The sequence below is a fragment of the Pogonomyrmex barbatus genome, unplaced genomic scaffold (genome assembly GCF_055798465.1).
Source record: "Pogonomyrmex barbatus isolate J1 unplaced genomic scaffold, ASM5579846v1 scaffold9, whole genome shotgun sequence".
Taxonomy (NCBI): Eukaryota; Metazoa; Arthropoda; class Insecta; order Hymenoptera; family Formicidae; genus Pogonomyrmex; species Pogonomyrmex barbatus.
Genome location: NW_028297193.1, coordinates 7,783,408 through 7,800,327, shown reverse-complemented (window position 1 = coordinate 7,800,327; position 16,920 = coordinate 7,783,408). Strand labels below are relative to the sequence as shown.

The window sequence follows — 16,920 nt, the reverse complement described above, 5'->3', positions numbered from 1 at the left end:
GTAGGCCAACGTTAAATGTCAAGGGCGCCATAATATTTTAGTACCACGAGTCATCGCTGACTCATAGCAAATGTAGGCTAAGTCGACCAATAGAAAACTATGTCAAGAACAACTAGAAGGTCTTAAATGCGTGAATCATAGCTGACTCATAATGAAAGGCTTTATTCAGACCTGTAGAATCATAACATTGGAATCTAGGTCACCCCTACTTCTATGTTTTGGCAACATATAAAAACCTCAAGCAACGATACCATATTCGCGTTTCGCATTTCCCATTTCGCATTTACGATTCACATCCACGGACACTTACATATTTGCATTTTATTCGCATTCGCATTCGCACTTGTACGCGCACGTACATTTTTGCACTTGTACTTCCACTCGCATTCGCTAAATATATATATATATATATATATATCATTTATAACAGTGAATAAATTCCAATTATTATATTATTCCTTATTCCCAAAATCGAAAACTCTTTCCTGAAAATAAAAGTCATTTCGACATTCCTGTTACCTACTTCCTTCGCAGTATCTAATCCTGAAGTTTTACCCTCTTAACCGCATGGAAAAGAATCTCACAAATAATGTGTGAGTGTAGCTATCGAGGATCTGTTGATTTCGGCTCCGTCCGATCTACCAGGACCTCCCAGGACGTCACAGAGGTTAGAGAATCGCCATGATGGGGCTCGCGGTAGCTCAGGGATGTACCACGTCGGTTCTTTGCTTCATGTTATAAAGATTTATCGTTGTAAAATTGAAAAGGGTAATACCTTTACAATAGGAAGCAAAATTGTTAATTAATTCATTTCTGACGCGATAGACGTGACACCCCCCCCCTTATAATAGAAATGGAGGGCACTCGACCGACATTCCTCATCTTAATTCTAAGTACAAAAAGGTATAAAAGTATATATCATAAATGATCAAATATTAGCTAAGGTACTACCTAAAAGTTTTAGGAGATACAATTTTTACATTTGTCACGTCCCGTGGTGGGTGACGGAGCGCACATTTATGTACGTCCGAGTGAAACTGGAATTTTCCGCGTTCACATCGAGCTGAATGTTGTAGCTTCCCAAAATTTTGAAAATTTAGGAAGAAGGCGAGATCCCTGAGCGGCTAGAGATCTCTTTTATAATTTTTTCCTAAAGGTTCCTAAGAACGTTCGCGATTTAAGTGCAGATAGTATAAAAAGAAGCTCAATCTCCTTGAAAAGATTATGTCATGTGAACCGACGCTTGATTCTATATCTAGACTCGCTGGTGAGAGATCTTCAAATTCTCTTTCTTCTTCGCGTAAAAATGCGTTAAAAGCGACAAAACCGTCGGAACATCCGCTGCACTCGTGAATTTTGCGGCGAATACTTAATGTAACGTGACAATTTTCACACTCTCGCGGCGCGGAATTATTGCCGATACTCATATAATGACGTAAGATTAATTTAAATTTTCCTTCGGGAAATAAGGATTACGTTCTACTTTACATGTCAAACAAAGAAGACTTGCTTCATTAATATCAATGGCGTATCCTATTAAGCCATAACCGAATTCTGTCACGCATCTACATAATCCGACATGGTTCAAATAGATCGTACCCGGAGAGGTCTCGAGACGACGTGACTTTACTTGTTCCTTGCATATAGGTAATTTATCTATTTGAGCGTGCTAATGAATAAGGTCTTTCCTACCTTTAGTAGTACTTGTACAGGATCTCAGCTCTGGTCCGATGATAAACAGACTTCCTGGGATCGGTGTCCGAAATATCTAGTGGCGGCAATCTCGGAATACGGAACTCAATTGGTCGTAACCTCCATGGAACAGGCGGACTAGGTGACCACACACTTCCTTTGAAATAGTTTTCGTATGTTTCGTCATAGACACTTTCGACACCAAGTAAGTCTCGCAAATGTTTTGGTAATAGTTCGTGCAGTTTTTCAAAGAGTGCTTTTAAGCTTTGAAATTGTCCGGCTCTATGCCTTCGCTTCGGCATCGCAAAAAGATTCTTTCCTAAGAGACATTATAATAATTTTATTTTCACTCGGGGCTCTATACGTTATACGTGATAGAACATGTTGCAATGGAATGCAGTGACGCATTCAGGATAAGATAAGATACGTTGCTACAGATATTGCGTCTCGCGGGCGCTTTGGTGGGTGCCGGACGATCAGAGGCCCGTACACCAAGAATGCAAGATCTGTTTTAATAGCGATTATTATTTTCACTTTAACACACCCGAGAGATGTTGTACCTTGCGGGCGCTTTGGTGGGCGCCGGACGATCAGAGGCCGGTACACCAAGGCACAAAATCTCTATATTTGAAATTGAATGCAAAGAAATTTTGAAATATTGAAAACGAACAACAGTTCGGTTTAGTTCCGACGTCGAGGGGCCGGTCCGTCAAGCGGGTAGCGGTGTCTACCAGTGGATCAATAAAACGAACTGAGTAATTGGCAAAAACACTTTGATTTTAATTCGCGTTAAAGAATCTTTGACCTCGCGAACTCAGTCGATTACGTTTCGCAAGGATGGGTAGGGAAGGTTCGCTTGTTAACACAGACACTTCCACTTTTCATTTTAACTTTAATAAAATAATAGAACTGTATGAATATAATTATACGAGGAAAATCCTCGTTTGCTCGATACAATGGACTCTTTACAATAGAGTATACGCTATTAATATTACTTTATTTTAAGTGTGTAATTATTTGATAGTAGTATATGAATAATAATTGTAGTTATACTTTTCTGTGATAAATTCACAAAGAATCTTAACTCAAGATGTGATTGATAAAGAAAAATAATCCTTACTTTCGGATTTAAAGAACAAAATAATCGTCGTATTATTCGAAGAATTGAGAACAAACGCACGTACTGTGGATTTTACGTCTCGCGCACTTAACCTAAGTTAGGATGCGGGGTTCCCGAGGCTGGATTGAGTCCACCGTGAGATGCGAAGGGAAGTCCTAAGATCTTCACCGAGAACTGCTCTGTGCTGGTCGTTGCACTGAGCTCCTTTGATTCGGCGGCTCGGCGTGCGGCGACGGTTTGGTGGGGCGGTTGCGCTTGCGCTGCAGCGCCTGGAAGTGGGGGCCATGCTGTCATAGAGGGGCCTCCTGTAGTATCTTGGAAGGGGAACTTATAGTCCTGGAGGGGAGTCTTGCGCTCTTCTAATATACGGCGCATCCTATAATTAATACTTATTTATCTGGAATATAGAAATTAACAATATAGAACAATAGTTATATTATAATACTTGCTACATGTGTTTTATTATAATGTAAAATTTTAGGCGCGGTTTACACGCTCGACGTGACAGGATCATAATCTAGGCATAAATATTTGTACCAACGAAATCGCGACTCCGCCCGTATATGAGAGAAGCCGAATAATCGAAGAGTACCACGTGTCTGCCGTCGGAGGTCGCAAGGGCGTGACGAAGACGCTCGCGCGAATTAAGGAAAGGTACACTTGGCCCGGCATGAAAGAACAGATAAACCGCTATATATCGAATTGCCAAAATTGCCGATTAAATAAGCTAACGCGGATAAAAGTCAGACAGCCTATGATGCTGACAGAAACGCCCGATCGAGCCTTCGATAAGATATCCATGGATATCATGGGCTCTCTCCCTACTACGCGCTCGGGCAATTCATATATTCTCAGGATCTCTTGATTAAGCACTCAGCCGCCATCGCGATCCCGGGAATCTCCGCGATTGACATTGCGGATGCACTCGTTAACGAATACATTTGCGTACACGGCGCGCCTAAGGCGATCCTTACGGACCAAGGCACACATTTCCTAAACTCATTAATGAGATGCATTGCACGGAAATTCAAAATAAAACAATTTAAGACCACCGCATATCCAACGGATCGGTCAAGAGATCACACTACGTGCCATGGGAATACCTCAAACAATTTGTGGACAAAGATAGAAACTGGGACGAAATATTAAAATTAGCCAGTTTCTCATACAACACTAGCGTGCACGAGGACACCCGATTCACCCTCCATCGTGCTCGTGTATGGGCACTTCTCCCGCACACCCACCAGCGAGACCGTAAAATTTAATGATAACAACGAAAGTTACGCAGAATATTACGCTGACCTAGCCGATAAAATTGGTAGGGCTCAGGCAATAGCGCGCCGAAACTAGATAACGCGAAGATCCGATCTAAAAGGTATTACGACCGACGCGTAAACGCATGTACGTTCCGCAAAGGCGACTGCGCGTACCTGCTCAAAGAGCCGCGGGAAGACAAGCTGAGTCCGCAATATACGGGACCTTATGTCGTAACCGAGCTACTCGATAACAATAATGTGAAACTTGAGATAAAGCGAGGTAAGTTCCGTGTAGTACATACGAACAAACTGAAGAAAGTGGGGAATCGGAGCCCCACCACGCGCCATTCCCCACCATCGTCGCCTGAACCGGAGAGTGAGGGACACCGAAGCGGCAGTAAAGCAGCGACAACGAACAGAACAACATGGGACCATTCCGACTAACCGCTCTTTTAATCCTTCCAGCTTGCCAAGCCCTGCTAGGGTACGACTGCGGAGGCAATGGTCTAAATATAACAATCCTGTCGTTGCTCGACATTGGAACCTGCAACGTCGAGAGATTGGAACCGAGAAGCATAGAAACGTATATCCAGCTGATGCAATCATCCGACTACGATAGCTTCACAGCCTTGCAGTGTAAGCTAGAGATTGACCGGAAGATATATTATTGGATGCATTCCCACGTCTCAATCGTCACTAACGGGCACAAGGATTACGTCAAGGAGATTGGGCATGAAAACTGCCAGCGCATCCACGATATCGGAACTCTGAACATCGGGATTGCAGTTGTGGATCGCCTGAAGGTCAATACGACGAACCATCGGAGCATCACAATGGCCGGACAAACATATATAGACGGACGCTGCTCTGGAACGCAGTATTCGGACGGGTTCGGAACTTGGGAGAATGTGGTGATACAGGCCACGCTAAAATTAACACTTAGATCGTTCGAGGCCTCGTACAAGCGAACAACGAGCATGATCATCCTGCCGACGGGAACGCATTGCCAGGCGCAACACGGGAGCTGCTTCGACTACGACGGGACTGAAACATTCTGGACTTTGACGCCCGCCGATAGCTGCCATTTTAACCAGTACGACGTACTGTACGAGGGGATTGCCACTAAGTTGTTCTCTAGAGACAATCAGACGACACCGACCGTATACACAGTAACCACGAAGAAAACTATCTTCGCATTAGCAAAAACCACCGAATTCAACCTTTGCGGATATCAACTCTACCGCACTGAACATCCAAAGTTGATTATACTGGAAACACAGAAGGGGAAGACCTTCGTCGCCAAATCACGTATATCCATGAATAACCTAGATATATTCGCTTACATGAACTCCAAGTTCGTGTACGTAGAGAAACACGTCCAGCATCAGCTCACCAGACTCTATAACGACATTATGAAGCAGAAATGTGCGCTGGAGAGGCAAATACTATAGAACACCTTGTCGCTCTCTGCGATCGCTCCTTACGAAATAGCCTACAGAGTGATGAAATCACCAGGATACACCGCCGTGACCGCGGGAGAAGTCATCCACATCATCCAGTACCGGTATCCTGTAAGTTGAGGCACACGGAGATATGTTATAATGAGCCCCCAGTGACGTACAAGAACGCCACATACTTTCTGCTACCTCGCACTAGAATACTTACCCGCAAGGGGACGCATAAAGACTGCAACGAGCTATTGCCCAACATGTATCAGTTGAATGATGCCTGGTATAAACTAACCACCAAGCCATCGGAATCACTTCCGCCTCCAGTTATCCAGCCACTCTCTACACCTAGGTGGAAGTACGTCCAGATGCGCTCGCCACGAGCAGAATTTACTCTGCTGATAACCTCGACCGCTTGAGGGACCACATTATGTTCCCGGTCGAGAAACCATCCACGTTGAACACCATCGCGCGAGGAGCACTGGGACAAAACATCCCCGGAGGGAGCATCTCGTTAGCCAACTTACTCGACGAGGAAGCTCTCGACAAAATCGCCGAGAGCGCGGGAAAACGGATCTGGAAAGGCTTCATAACTTTCGGTTCTGCTAGCGCAGGGGTGCTAGCCATATTCGTGATAGCCAAGATGGTCAAGTTGATCATAGACACGATCATCCACGGATATGCGTTGCATAGGATCTACGGATGGAGCATCCATCTTTTAGGAGCCGTTTGGTCATCAATCACGAACCTGTTGCTGCACATGGCGAAACCGACGAACCAGCCCGACTCGCCCAGCATCGAACGCCTCATGCCACACCAAGCCGCAGACAAGCCATTTCCAGCCACAGCACCTCAAAAGGAGGAAACGGAGGAACACGCGCGTTCTTACAGCGAACTGCGAAAATATTTAAAAGAGGACATTATATAAAACTGTTAGTGTAAACAGTGTTAGTGAATAAGTGCGTAGGATAGGATACTTTTACCTCAATAAGAAATGCACAGGAAAATGTCGTGCAGGACGCCCGACATTTTTTTCCGAGGGGGAAGGTGTGACGTCAGGAGAACCAACGGGTAAAATTTTTCCTTCTCCTTTTTATCCCACCGGCGCAGAAGCGCCATTATTCTAACCGCCGAAGTCCTGCCGTCGACGTACCACGTGATGCGCCTTACCGCCAGTACACATACACCATAGTAAATATAAGTATTATATAGGCAATCTCATAGATTGCAAATTATTAAATAACCGATAATAGTAAGCATTTTTCCTAAAATAAGTAATAAAATTAAATAATAATAATAAATAAAATAATAAATAGTAATAACAATTACCACTTCCCTTACTCATAGCATAATCATCGCCGCTAATTTACACCATTAAATAATAATAATATTAATAGGTTAATAGTTAATAATTAATAATAAATTTAATGACAATAGTCAGATTAATAATTAGTATGTCAAATATAACACATCAATAACAAAATCATATTAACAATAAATCTAATTAATTGTAAGATTATTACTATCTCAAAGCTCACATTACTGTCACGCGCATCATCTCCAGTCAGCCACGCGCTGATTGGCCGACCAACGACCGCCATAGATATACACATCTAGCCTAGCTTTATAGTCTATGACCGCCGCGAACGCCACGTGCGTTGGCGTACCCACGCTACCGCCATGTTGCGCAACAGCGCCGCCGCAGCCACGCGTTACAACGCGCGGCCATACTCGTTCACTCTTGTGCGCGTCGTCGACCAGTGAACACCACGCGAGCGTCATTCCTAAATCCTTGTCTCGTTCAAGTCTAAGCGTGTTTCAATCTCTAGATTTAGTTCAAATCCTAGCTATTAATATTTCAAATTCTAGATTAATATATATAGTATTAGTATTCCGTACCATCTTGTTCGTGAGTGTAAGTAAATTCAGTGAATATCTAAATATATCGATTTTTATTTAACGCCACGTGTCCTTCATTATCTCATCCCTTGTCTCCGAGATTCCGATAATAACGGATGTGTTCGCGAGGCTAAAGAGGCAACGGGCGTTCATAATAACTCAAGTCTTCTTTTATCGAATAATTAGCAGCTAAAGCAAGAATTCCGATCGTTTCTGGGGGCAAGGTGTTGTGCGTCATCCGCACTTACCACAAAGGAAACATCGGACTACGAGCACGCGGTAGCTCATGCATTCCAACGCGACGCCGAACCAATGCGTAATTGGCTCGCAGCCGAATGTAATATCCTAACCCTAACCTTTTAATTAAATATAATATACGCCTAAAGCCTCTGCCGAATGCCTAAAGCACGGAAAAATCGCGCGGGTCGTAACAACGCACTTCGGCGACTCGAATACGACCTCCACGTGGCCGCGATTTACGACCACAATGCAATCATCGGCGAAGGAGTGACTTACGACGGCGAGTACGAACTCCTCGTGCATGATCGCCTCTGGAGCGCCTTGCCAGCCCCATCCGTGCCCGTAGCAGCTTACCAAGGAAGCAGTTTTCGACCACGTATCTCCCTCGAAGAGTATGTGCGTAGAGCAAACACCGAAAGGTAAGTGAGAATTATGCATTGAGTTTTATTTACGGTTGCTTTCGCGTTTTCCCCCCCGGGCATACGTTTACACCAGTGAAATATAGAGTATAAAGAAATATACGTATAAGGAAATTAGATGTAAACGAATATAAGTATACTCGTCGCGCTCAGGATTCTTTCGGGTTACATCATTCGCTTTGTTCGCGTCGAGTGACCGCCGCATAGTTGCATCACTCGACCGGAAAGGTTTTACGATCAACCCTTTTTTTTGTCTCCCTTGCTACTTTCCTCTAAGGCATGCAGAGTTTTGAGCCGCTTTATCGTTGCGTATAGAAATATTCTAGTTTCGAAATATTATTTAACATTGAATATTGGCCGCGTAATGTTAACACCCATTATTTGACGTAATGTGCCCGCCTTGTTCTCTCGAGCCACGAAACTCACGCACTCACTCAGCCGCTGTATACAGATATCGTAGGAGTACGGTGCGTTGCCTTACCACATTTGGATATCGACGCGTAGACAACGCTATCGCCGAGTCGTTCCCTAACAGTGCCGAATATCTTTGCTTCCGATGCAAGGAAGAAATACCAGAGGGGACTCTTACGTATCGTCTTGAATTGGCCCACGCGTTCCAGTTTGGGTATACTTCCGCCCGGGATCATTGCGATTGCTGCCGTACCAGTCTTGTAATAGTCCGCGACATTGAGCTCTGCCTTGACTGCACCGAGGTTTTTATCGTATCTCTAGAAGTGCTCAGGGAATTAGGTAACGCCATAGAGAACATTTGCGGACGATATTACCTCAACGAGACGAATCCCGCTCCCAACGGCATTCTATCGCGCCGGCTAATCAATTTCTCCGTTTCACTGATCCGCTCACTGTCAAATAATCACTCGACATCTGGTTAAACGCAAGGTCAGCCGTGTAATTTGCCGAAATTCCTCGAGAGCGTTTTCAATAATTTGCCGCTGAGATTATCGGAGGGGTCCCCGCGGTTTTGACGTAACATACACAAATTTTGAATTGACATACGTAAAGATGTCAATATTATCGACAGTCACGCGATTCTTTGCTTGAAAAGTTCTACCTCTCTGTGTTTCAAAAATCACCAACTTAGGGTGTTCCGTGTTATAAAGTTTGTATCCGCACACATTTATTTCGGTTGTTTTTGCTAAAGCGAATGTAGTGTCGTCTGTGTTTACGGTATAGATTTCGGGTGTGGTCTGGTTGTCTCGCGGAGATAGTTTGGTTGCCGTTCCTTCGTACAGGACATCATATTTATTTAAGTGGCAATTGTCGAATGGTGGGATGGTCCAGTATGTTTCTATTCCATCACAGTCGTTGCAGCCTCCTTCAGAAGCTATACACTGGGTCCCGGAATTTAAGGTAATTCTATCAGTCGTCCTCTTCAATGGCGTCGAAAAGGTTCGAAGTGTGATTCTAACGGCAGCCTGGACTACTACGTTCTCCCAGGTTCCGTATCCGTCGGTATATTGCGCTCCGGCGCATCGTCCGTCGTTATACGCAATTCCTGCAAGAGTTACGCTACGGCTGTTGGTTGAATTAATAACCAAACGGTCGACAATGGCGTGTCCTATCACGAGTGTTCCTGTTTCGTGTAATTTCTTACAATTGTGGCTTCCCATTTCTTTAATGTACTGTTTCTTTCCTTCGGTGACTATCGATACGTGTGAATGCATTCCGCAATGGTAGATATTTCTATCTATTTCTAATTTACACTGATAAGCGTTTATGGTTTCGAATTCGGAAGTCTGAAGTAGTTGGATGAACGTGTCTGTCGTAATTGGTTCGAGATCCTCCAGAGCACATTCTCCTATGTCGAGAAGTGACATTGTTGTTATATTTAATCCGTTCCCTGCACAATCATATCCAGTCAGGGCGGTAGCAAGAGTTGGCAGTAGAAGAATAATTATGGTGTACGCGTCCATGTTCTAGCTTCGGTGGTTGTGCGTTTTCTGATCCCTCCGGGTTCGTTTACAGCGATATCTTCTTCATGGCCCGATAGGGTTTCAGCAAGGTGGGGGCTCCGACTCCCCTCCCTTTTTAATTTATTAACGTGTACGATTTTCGTTTTACCATTCCTTATCAATAGTCTAACATTATTGTTGTCTAGAATCTGTACAATTTTATAGGGACCTACGTATTGGTTGGCGAGTTTATGTCTTATGGGCTCTTTTAATAAATATACGTTTTCTCCTACTCCTAGGTCACGCTGTTTCGCTTTCCGGTCATAATAACATTTAGATCTATGTTTTGATTTGATTAAATTGTTGCGTGCTATGCTCTGCGCTTGAGAGATTTTGTTATACAAATTTTCCAAATAGTTCGCATAGCTTTCGTTCCGTTCGTTTCTTAAGTCTATCTTATTAATAGGTGTTCGGGCTAGTCTGCCATATACTAACTCGTGAGGAGTGAACTGCGTTCCCTCGTGTATACTGGTATTGTAAGAAAAGTTTGCAAGTTTAAGATATTTGTCCCATTCATGATTAGAATCTACAAATTGTTTTAAATATTCCCATAATACATGATGGGAACGTTCCACTGATCCGTTTGACTGTGGGTGGTAAGCTGTCGTCTTAAATTGTTTAATTCTAAATTTACGAACGATGTTATTCATCAAGCTGTTCAAGAAATGTTTTCCTTGATCGGTCAAGATTGCTTCAGGTGCACCGTAAATGCAGATATATTCATTGGTTAGGGCGTCTGCCACACTGATGGCCCCGGGATCTTTCAAAGGGATTGCGGTAAAATGTTTAGTGAGCAAATCCTGTATTGTAAGTATGTATTGATTGTCTGAATTAGTCACGGGTAACGGTCCCATAATGTCTATGGATATCTTGTCAAATGCCTTATCTGGTATATCTGTGAGAATCATAGGTTGTCGTGGTTTTATGCGCACTAGTTTCTTAATTTGGCATTGGTGGCATTGACTTATAGCTCTTTGTATTTCTTCCTTCATTCGTGGCCAATAATATTTTTCTCTTTCTCTTTCGTATGTTTTCTTAACGCCTTTATGGCCTCCGATCGTGGACGCGTGATTTTCAGTAATTATTTCGTTTCTTTGTTCAATCGGCGGTGTACTAACTTTGTGCGTACATACTGTAATTCTCGTTGTCTCATTCCAAAATGTATCTCTTAATATTCTATGTATAGTATTCCACGATATATTACCTATTGCTCCTTTACTTATCGAAATAAATTTTAAATTTAATTCACGTGTTGCGTTTAATAAGGATCCTATCGCTATCGCATGTCAGTGGCTTATGATCGGTTACTAAAGTGAATTTTCTTCCATATACGTATGGGCGGAAATAATTAATGCTATACAGTATAGCTAGCAACTCCTTTTCTATCGTAGAATAATTTTGTTCGGCCGTATTTAATGTTCGAGACGTGTACGCGATGGGCAAATCTTTGCCTATAGCCCCTTGGCTTAGTATGCCTGCAATGGCGTAGTTAGATGCGTCTGTCGTTATAACAAAGGGTCGCGTAAAGTCGGGGTATTGAAGCAATGGTTCTGTACATAGTATATTTTTTAAGGAAGTGTTACGTCGCAGGCGGTGGCGAGATTGCCAAGCAGATCGCCACGTGGCACTGGACAAAGGCGGGAATACGCTCGCCTCTCGGCGACGCTGCCAGCGATCGAGCGGCAAATCGCCAGCAGCGGTTCGGAAGAGTTAAGGAATTAAGGAGTACGAAACCCTGATTATGCTACGTCAAAACCGCGGGAACCTCCGATAATCTCAGCGGCAAATTATTGAGCTCTCGAGGAATTTCAGCGAATTACACGGCTAACCTTGCGTTTAACCAGACATCGGGTGATTATTAGACTGTAAGCGGATCAGTGCAACAGAGAAATTGGTTAGCCGGCGCGATAAAATGCCGTTGGGAGCGGGATTCGTCTCGTCGAGGTAATATCGTCCTCAGATGTTCTCTATGGCATTACCTAATTCCCTGAGCATTTCTAGAGACACGGTAAAAACTTCGGTGCAGTCAGGGCAAAGCTCAATGTCGCGGACTATTACAAGACTGGTACGACAGCAATCGCAATGATCCCGGGCGGAAGTATACCCAAACTGGAACGCGTGGGCCAATTCAAGACGATACGTAAGAGTCCCCTCCGGTATTTCTTCCTTGCATCGAAAGCAAAGATATTCGGCACTATTAGGGAGTGACTCGGCGATAGCGTCGTCTACGCGTCGATATCCGAACGTGGTAAGGCAACGCACCGTACTCCTACGATATCTGTATACGGCGGCCGGGTGAGTGCGCGAATCTCGTGGCTCGAGAAAACAAGGCGGGCACATTACGTCAAATAACGGGAGTTAATATTACGCGGCGAATATTCAATGTTAAAATGGTATTTCGAAACTGGAATATTTCCGTGCGCAACGATAAAGCGGCTACCTAACCCTACATGCCTTAGGGAAAAGTGGCAAGGGAGGCAAAAAAGGGGTCGGTCGTAAAACCCTTCCGGTCGAGTGATGCAACCATGCGATGGTCGGTCGACGCGAACAAAGCGAATGACGCAACCCGAAAGAATCCTGAGCGTGAGTACTCTTATATTCGTTCACGTCTAATTTCTTTATACTCTATATTTTACTGATGTAAACGTATGCCCGATGGGAAACGCGAAAGCAACCGGGAATAAAACTCGATGTATGATTCTCACCTACCTTTCGGTGTTCGCTCTGCACAGATACTCCTCGAGGGAGATGCGTGGTCCAAAACTGCTTCCCTGGTAAGCTGCTACGGGCGCGGATGGGGCTGGCAGGGCGCTCCAGAAGCGATCATGCACGAGGAGTTCGTACTCCCCGTCGTAAGTCACTTCTTCGCCGATGATCGCGTTGTGGTCGTAAATCGCGGCCACGTGGAGGTCGTATTCAAGTCGCCGAAGTGCGTTGTTACGACCCGCGCGATTCTTCCGTGCCTTAGGCATTCGGCAGAGGCTCTAGGCGTATATTGTATTTAGTTAAAAGATTAGGGTAAGGATATTGCATTCGGCTGCGAGCCAATTACGCATTATGGTTCGGCGTCGCGTTGGAATGCATGAGCTACCGCGTGCTCGAAGTCCAATGTTTCCTTTGTGGTAAGTGCGGATAACGCACAACACCTTGCCCCCAGAAACGATCGGAATTCTTGCTTTAGTTGTTAATTGTTCGGTAAAAGAAGGCTTGAATTTATGATGAACGCCCGTTGCCTCTTTAGCCTCGCGAACACATCCGTTTATCGGAATCTCGGAGACAAGGAATGAAATAATGAAGAACACGTGGCGTTAAATAGAAATCGTTATATTTAGATATTCACTGAATTTACACTCACGGAATATTAACACTATATATATCAAACTAGAATTTGAACTATTAATAGGATTCGAACTAAAACTAGAGATTGAAACAATTTGCACTAAGTCTAGAAATTGAAACACGCTTATACTTGAACGAGACGACGCTCGCGCGGTGTTTACTAGTCGACGACACGCACAAGAGTGATCGAGTATGGCCGCGCGTTGTAACGCGTGCCTGCGGCGGCGCTGTTGCGCAACATGGCGGTAGCGTGGGTACGCCAACGCACGTAGCGCAAGATGGCGGATGGCGTGGGCACGCCAAAGCACGTGGCGCAAGATGGCGGATGGCGTGGGTACGCCAACGCACGTGGCGCTCGCGGCGGTCATAGACTATAAAGCTAGACTAGACGCACATATCTATAATGGTCGTTGGTCGGCCAATCAGCGCGCGGCTGACTGGAGATGATGCGCGCAACAGCAACGCGAGCCTTATTATAATATTAATAATTTTACAATTAATTAGATTCATTGTTAGCATGATTTTATTTATTATTATTATTTAATTTTATTACTTATATTCATTATAGTGTATATTTACTGGCGGTAAGGCGCAACACGTGATATGTCGACGGCAGGAGAGCCGGTTGTTGCCAACTTTGGCGGCTAGAATAGTGGCACTTCTGCGCAGGTGGGATAAAAGGGGAAGGAAAAAATTTTACGTTGGCTCTCCTGACGTTACATCGCTGAGATTATCGGAAGGATCCCCGCGGTCTTGACGTAACACCACGAAGGAAACATCGGATTCGAGCACGTGGTAGCTCCTGCATTCCGACGCGACGCCGAACCAATGCGTAATTGGCTCGCAGCCGAATGTGATATCCTAACCGTAACCTTTTAATTAAATATAATATACACCTAAAGCCTCTGTCGAATGCCTAAGGCACGAAAAATCGCGCGGGGCATAGTAACGCTATACGATATCTCGAATACGACCTCCATGTGGCCGCGATTTTCGATAACAACGCAATCATCGGCGAGGAGGTAACCTTCGACGGGGAGTACGAGCTCCTAGTGCACGACCGTCTCTGGGGCGCCCTGCCCGCGCAGCCCGCACCAGCCAGCACCTCCCAAGAACCCCACTCCCAGCCGCGAATCTCTCTCCAAGACTATTTGCAGAGAGCTTCTAACGAAAGGTAAGTAGCTAAATCGTTAACAAATTATTATAAGATATATGTATACGCATATATTTCTCGCGCTATTTTCCCTGTTGCGTCAGCCGAACGTGTCCGTGCAAGTTCAACGAACGCTTCTACAAAGGGAAAGCCTGACCGGAAGGGTTTACGACTGACCCCTTTGTTTTTTTTGGGCATAGTTTTTGCCCCGTCCGACGACTACACTCGGAAAATAAACTCTTAAATGCTTGTTTCAAACTTTCTAGCTCCGATAATATTTCGCAATATTATTCAACGACATGCAGGGACGCGTTTTACCTTCGCGGATACTATTAATTAATTAATATGATGTGCTTCCCTCGATCTGATACCACCCGCTGTTCACGCACGCATCCAGCCGCCGTATTCCAACATCGCGTCGGTTCAGTGCGCTGCATTACTTCCTTCGGTTATCGCCGCGTAAATAATTCAGCTGCCGACAATTATCCTAATAGCGCCGAGTTTCTCTGTTATCGTTGTAAGAAATTAATACCCGAGGGCACCCTCTCTTACCGCTTGGAATTAACTCATTCATTTCAATTCGGATTCACCGGGTCCCAAAATTTCTGCGAGTGTGTCGTACCCCGCTTTCGTTAATCCGCGAAATCGAGCACTGCGACGCGTGTTTCGAGGTTTTCGTTGTTGCCCTAGAAGTACTTGAAGAAGAGGGAGAGGCTATCGAACAGGTTCGCGCTCGATATTATCTTGACGATACTAACGCTGCTTCAGACGTCATTGTCTCGCGCCGACTCATGAACTTTTCCGTCTCGTTGCTTAACCGTGAGGAATAATAGCCAGGCGCGATCGCGCTAATACTAAGAATTAGATTCCCCGCTGCTCAATCGCACGTTTATTCTAGTGATCAGGGATTTGTACGTTAATACCCCTTAACTCTTCCGAATCGTTGCTGGTGATTTGCCGCTCGATTGCTGGCAGCGTCGCCGAGAGGCGAGCGTATTCCCGCCTTTGTCCGGTGCCACGTGATGATTTGCTTGGCAACATCGCCACCGCCCGCGACGTGACAAATTTATGGTGACAGCGGTGGGATACCGTTAATCGGGAGAGTCGAACATTTCTCACCGACCTACGCCACTTTTTGCATCATAATGTTAGTCTCATATGTTACGCACGCCTGTAAAAGAGAAGGACGGTAATATGAATACGCATCAAAATCCTAAAAAGCCTCTTACCGAAGAGAAGTTAGAGCGGATTCGCGCCGCGCAGGAGGAACGCGCCGCGCAGTTAGCCGCCGAAACCGACGCGTTAAACAGAGAAAGAGAGAGAACCCGCGCGGAGAATGCCGCGATGCAACGAGACCGCGCTGACATCGAAGAGAATCGGGCGACTATGCGTAAAATGGGCAACATGCTAGCGTCGCTGCGCGCCGAGTTACATATGTGGCGTGAGATGAACACGCGCCGCGACCCGCCTGCGAAGCCCTAGCATCCCGCCGGACCAGCTGTTCGGCGAAACCTCTCCGCTGTTTGGAGACCACAACAACTCAAACATCGAGGTCCCCACGGTATCCAAAATTACCTATCGAGAGGCAACCGAGTATGTGCCAATTTTCGATTTTTGGGTATAATATTTCATTGTCGAAGTTTTTCGGAGCGTGTAGGCAAGCCTGCGATATATTGCCCCCGCATTACGAAAAGCCCCTCACGCGACTATTAATGATCAAATTACGAGAGCATGCTCATTCCGCGGTCGCCGACGAACCTTGCGATACGGTGACTCAACTCTCTGACCTGCTTAATAGTGCCTTCGGGTCGGTCAAGAGCGTAGCCCAGTATCGGGGAGAACTAACTGCCGTGCTTCCACCGAACGAGCATATCCTGGACTATATAGACCGCGTCAAAGAGATTAGGTCCGCGATAAGAGACGGAGAACGACGCGCTCGCGATACCTTAAACTCCGCTTATTACCCAGGAAATAGACGAGATTACAGCGCAGTGTTTCTGCGAGTTATCCACGCCGTATCGTCTGCAGCTGCGGCCGGAGCACTACCACGCGCCCTTCGAAGCATTCGCAGCTGCCAAAATAATCGCAAAGCGCGATGAAATTGAACGGCAACGCTACGGTCTGCCCGCGCGGCTAGGACAACCGCCGCTGCGACGACCGCCCGACACCGCCCAACGCTAACCCGAGCCAAACGCATGGCGCAACTCGCGTTACAGACCGGCGTCACCACCGGGAAGACGACACTCACCCCCGCGCTTTGATGAATACAGAGGTCGAGAGCGGAATTACTCACTGCGCTCCGAATGGCCGGAACGCGCCCGGGCCGAGAAATGGAGAAGGGCCGCATGACTCAGCATCGCCGCGGAATGACAAATAGTGCC

The 16,920-nt window shown here is 45.5% G+C and overlaps 1 protein-coding gene and 1 long non-coding RNA gene across 2 annotated transcripts in view; both read left to right on the top strand.

The window, feature by feature from the left end:
- The first annotated feature begins 5,108 nt into the window (after nt 1-5,108).
- LOC148934602 (uncharacterized) lies at nt 5,109-6,775 on the top strand. Its single transcript, XM_089084512.1, has one exon. The coding sequence runs from the start codon at nt 5,947-5,949 to the stop codon at nt 6,442-6,444; it is 498 nt and encodes a 165-aa protein (XP_088940638.1). The 5' UTR covers nt 5,109-5,946; the 3' UTR covers nt 6,445-6,775.
- Nucleotides 6,776-14,042: 7,267 nt separating this feature from the next.
- LOC148934601 (uncharacterized) overlaps nt 14,043-16,920 on the top strand; it is a 75,776-nt gene continuing 72,898 nt past the window's right edge. The window contains exon 1 of the long non-coding RNA XR_016141222.1: nt 14,043-14,055. This is a non-coding gene — a long non-coding RNA (uncharacterized LOC148934601). The remainder of the gene's footprint in view (nt 14,056-16,920) is intronic.

Excerpts from the sequence above, each read along its gene's own strand:
- LOC148934602 (XM_089084512.1), top strand. The coding sequence starts at position 5,947 with ATGTTCCCGGTCGAGAAACCATCCACGTTGAACACCATCGCGCGAGGA.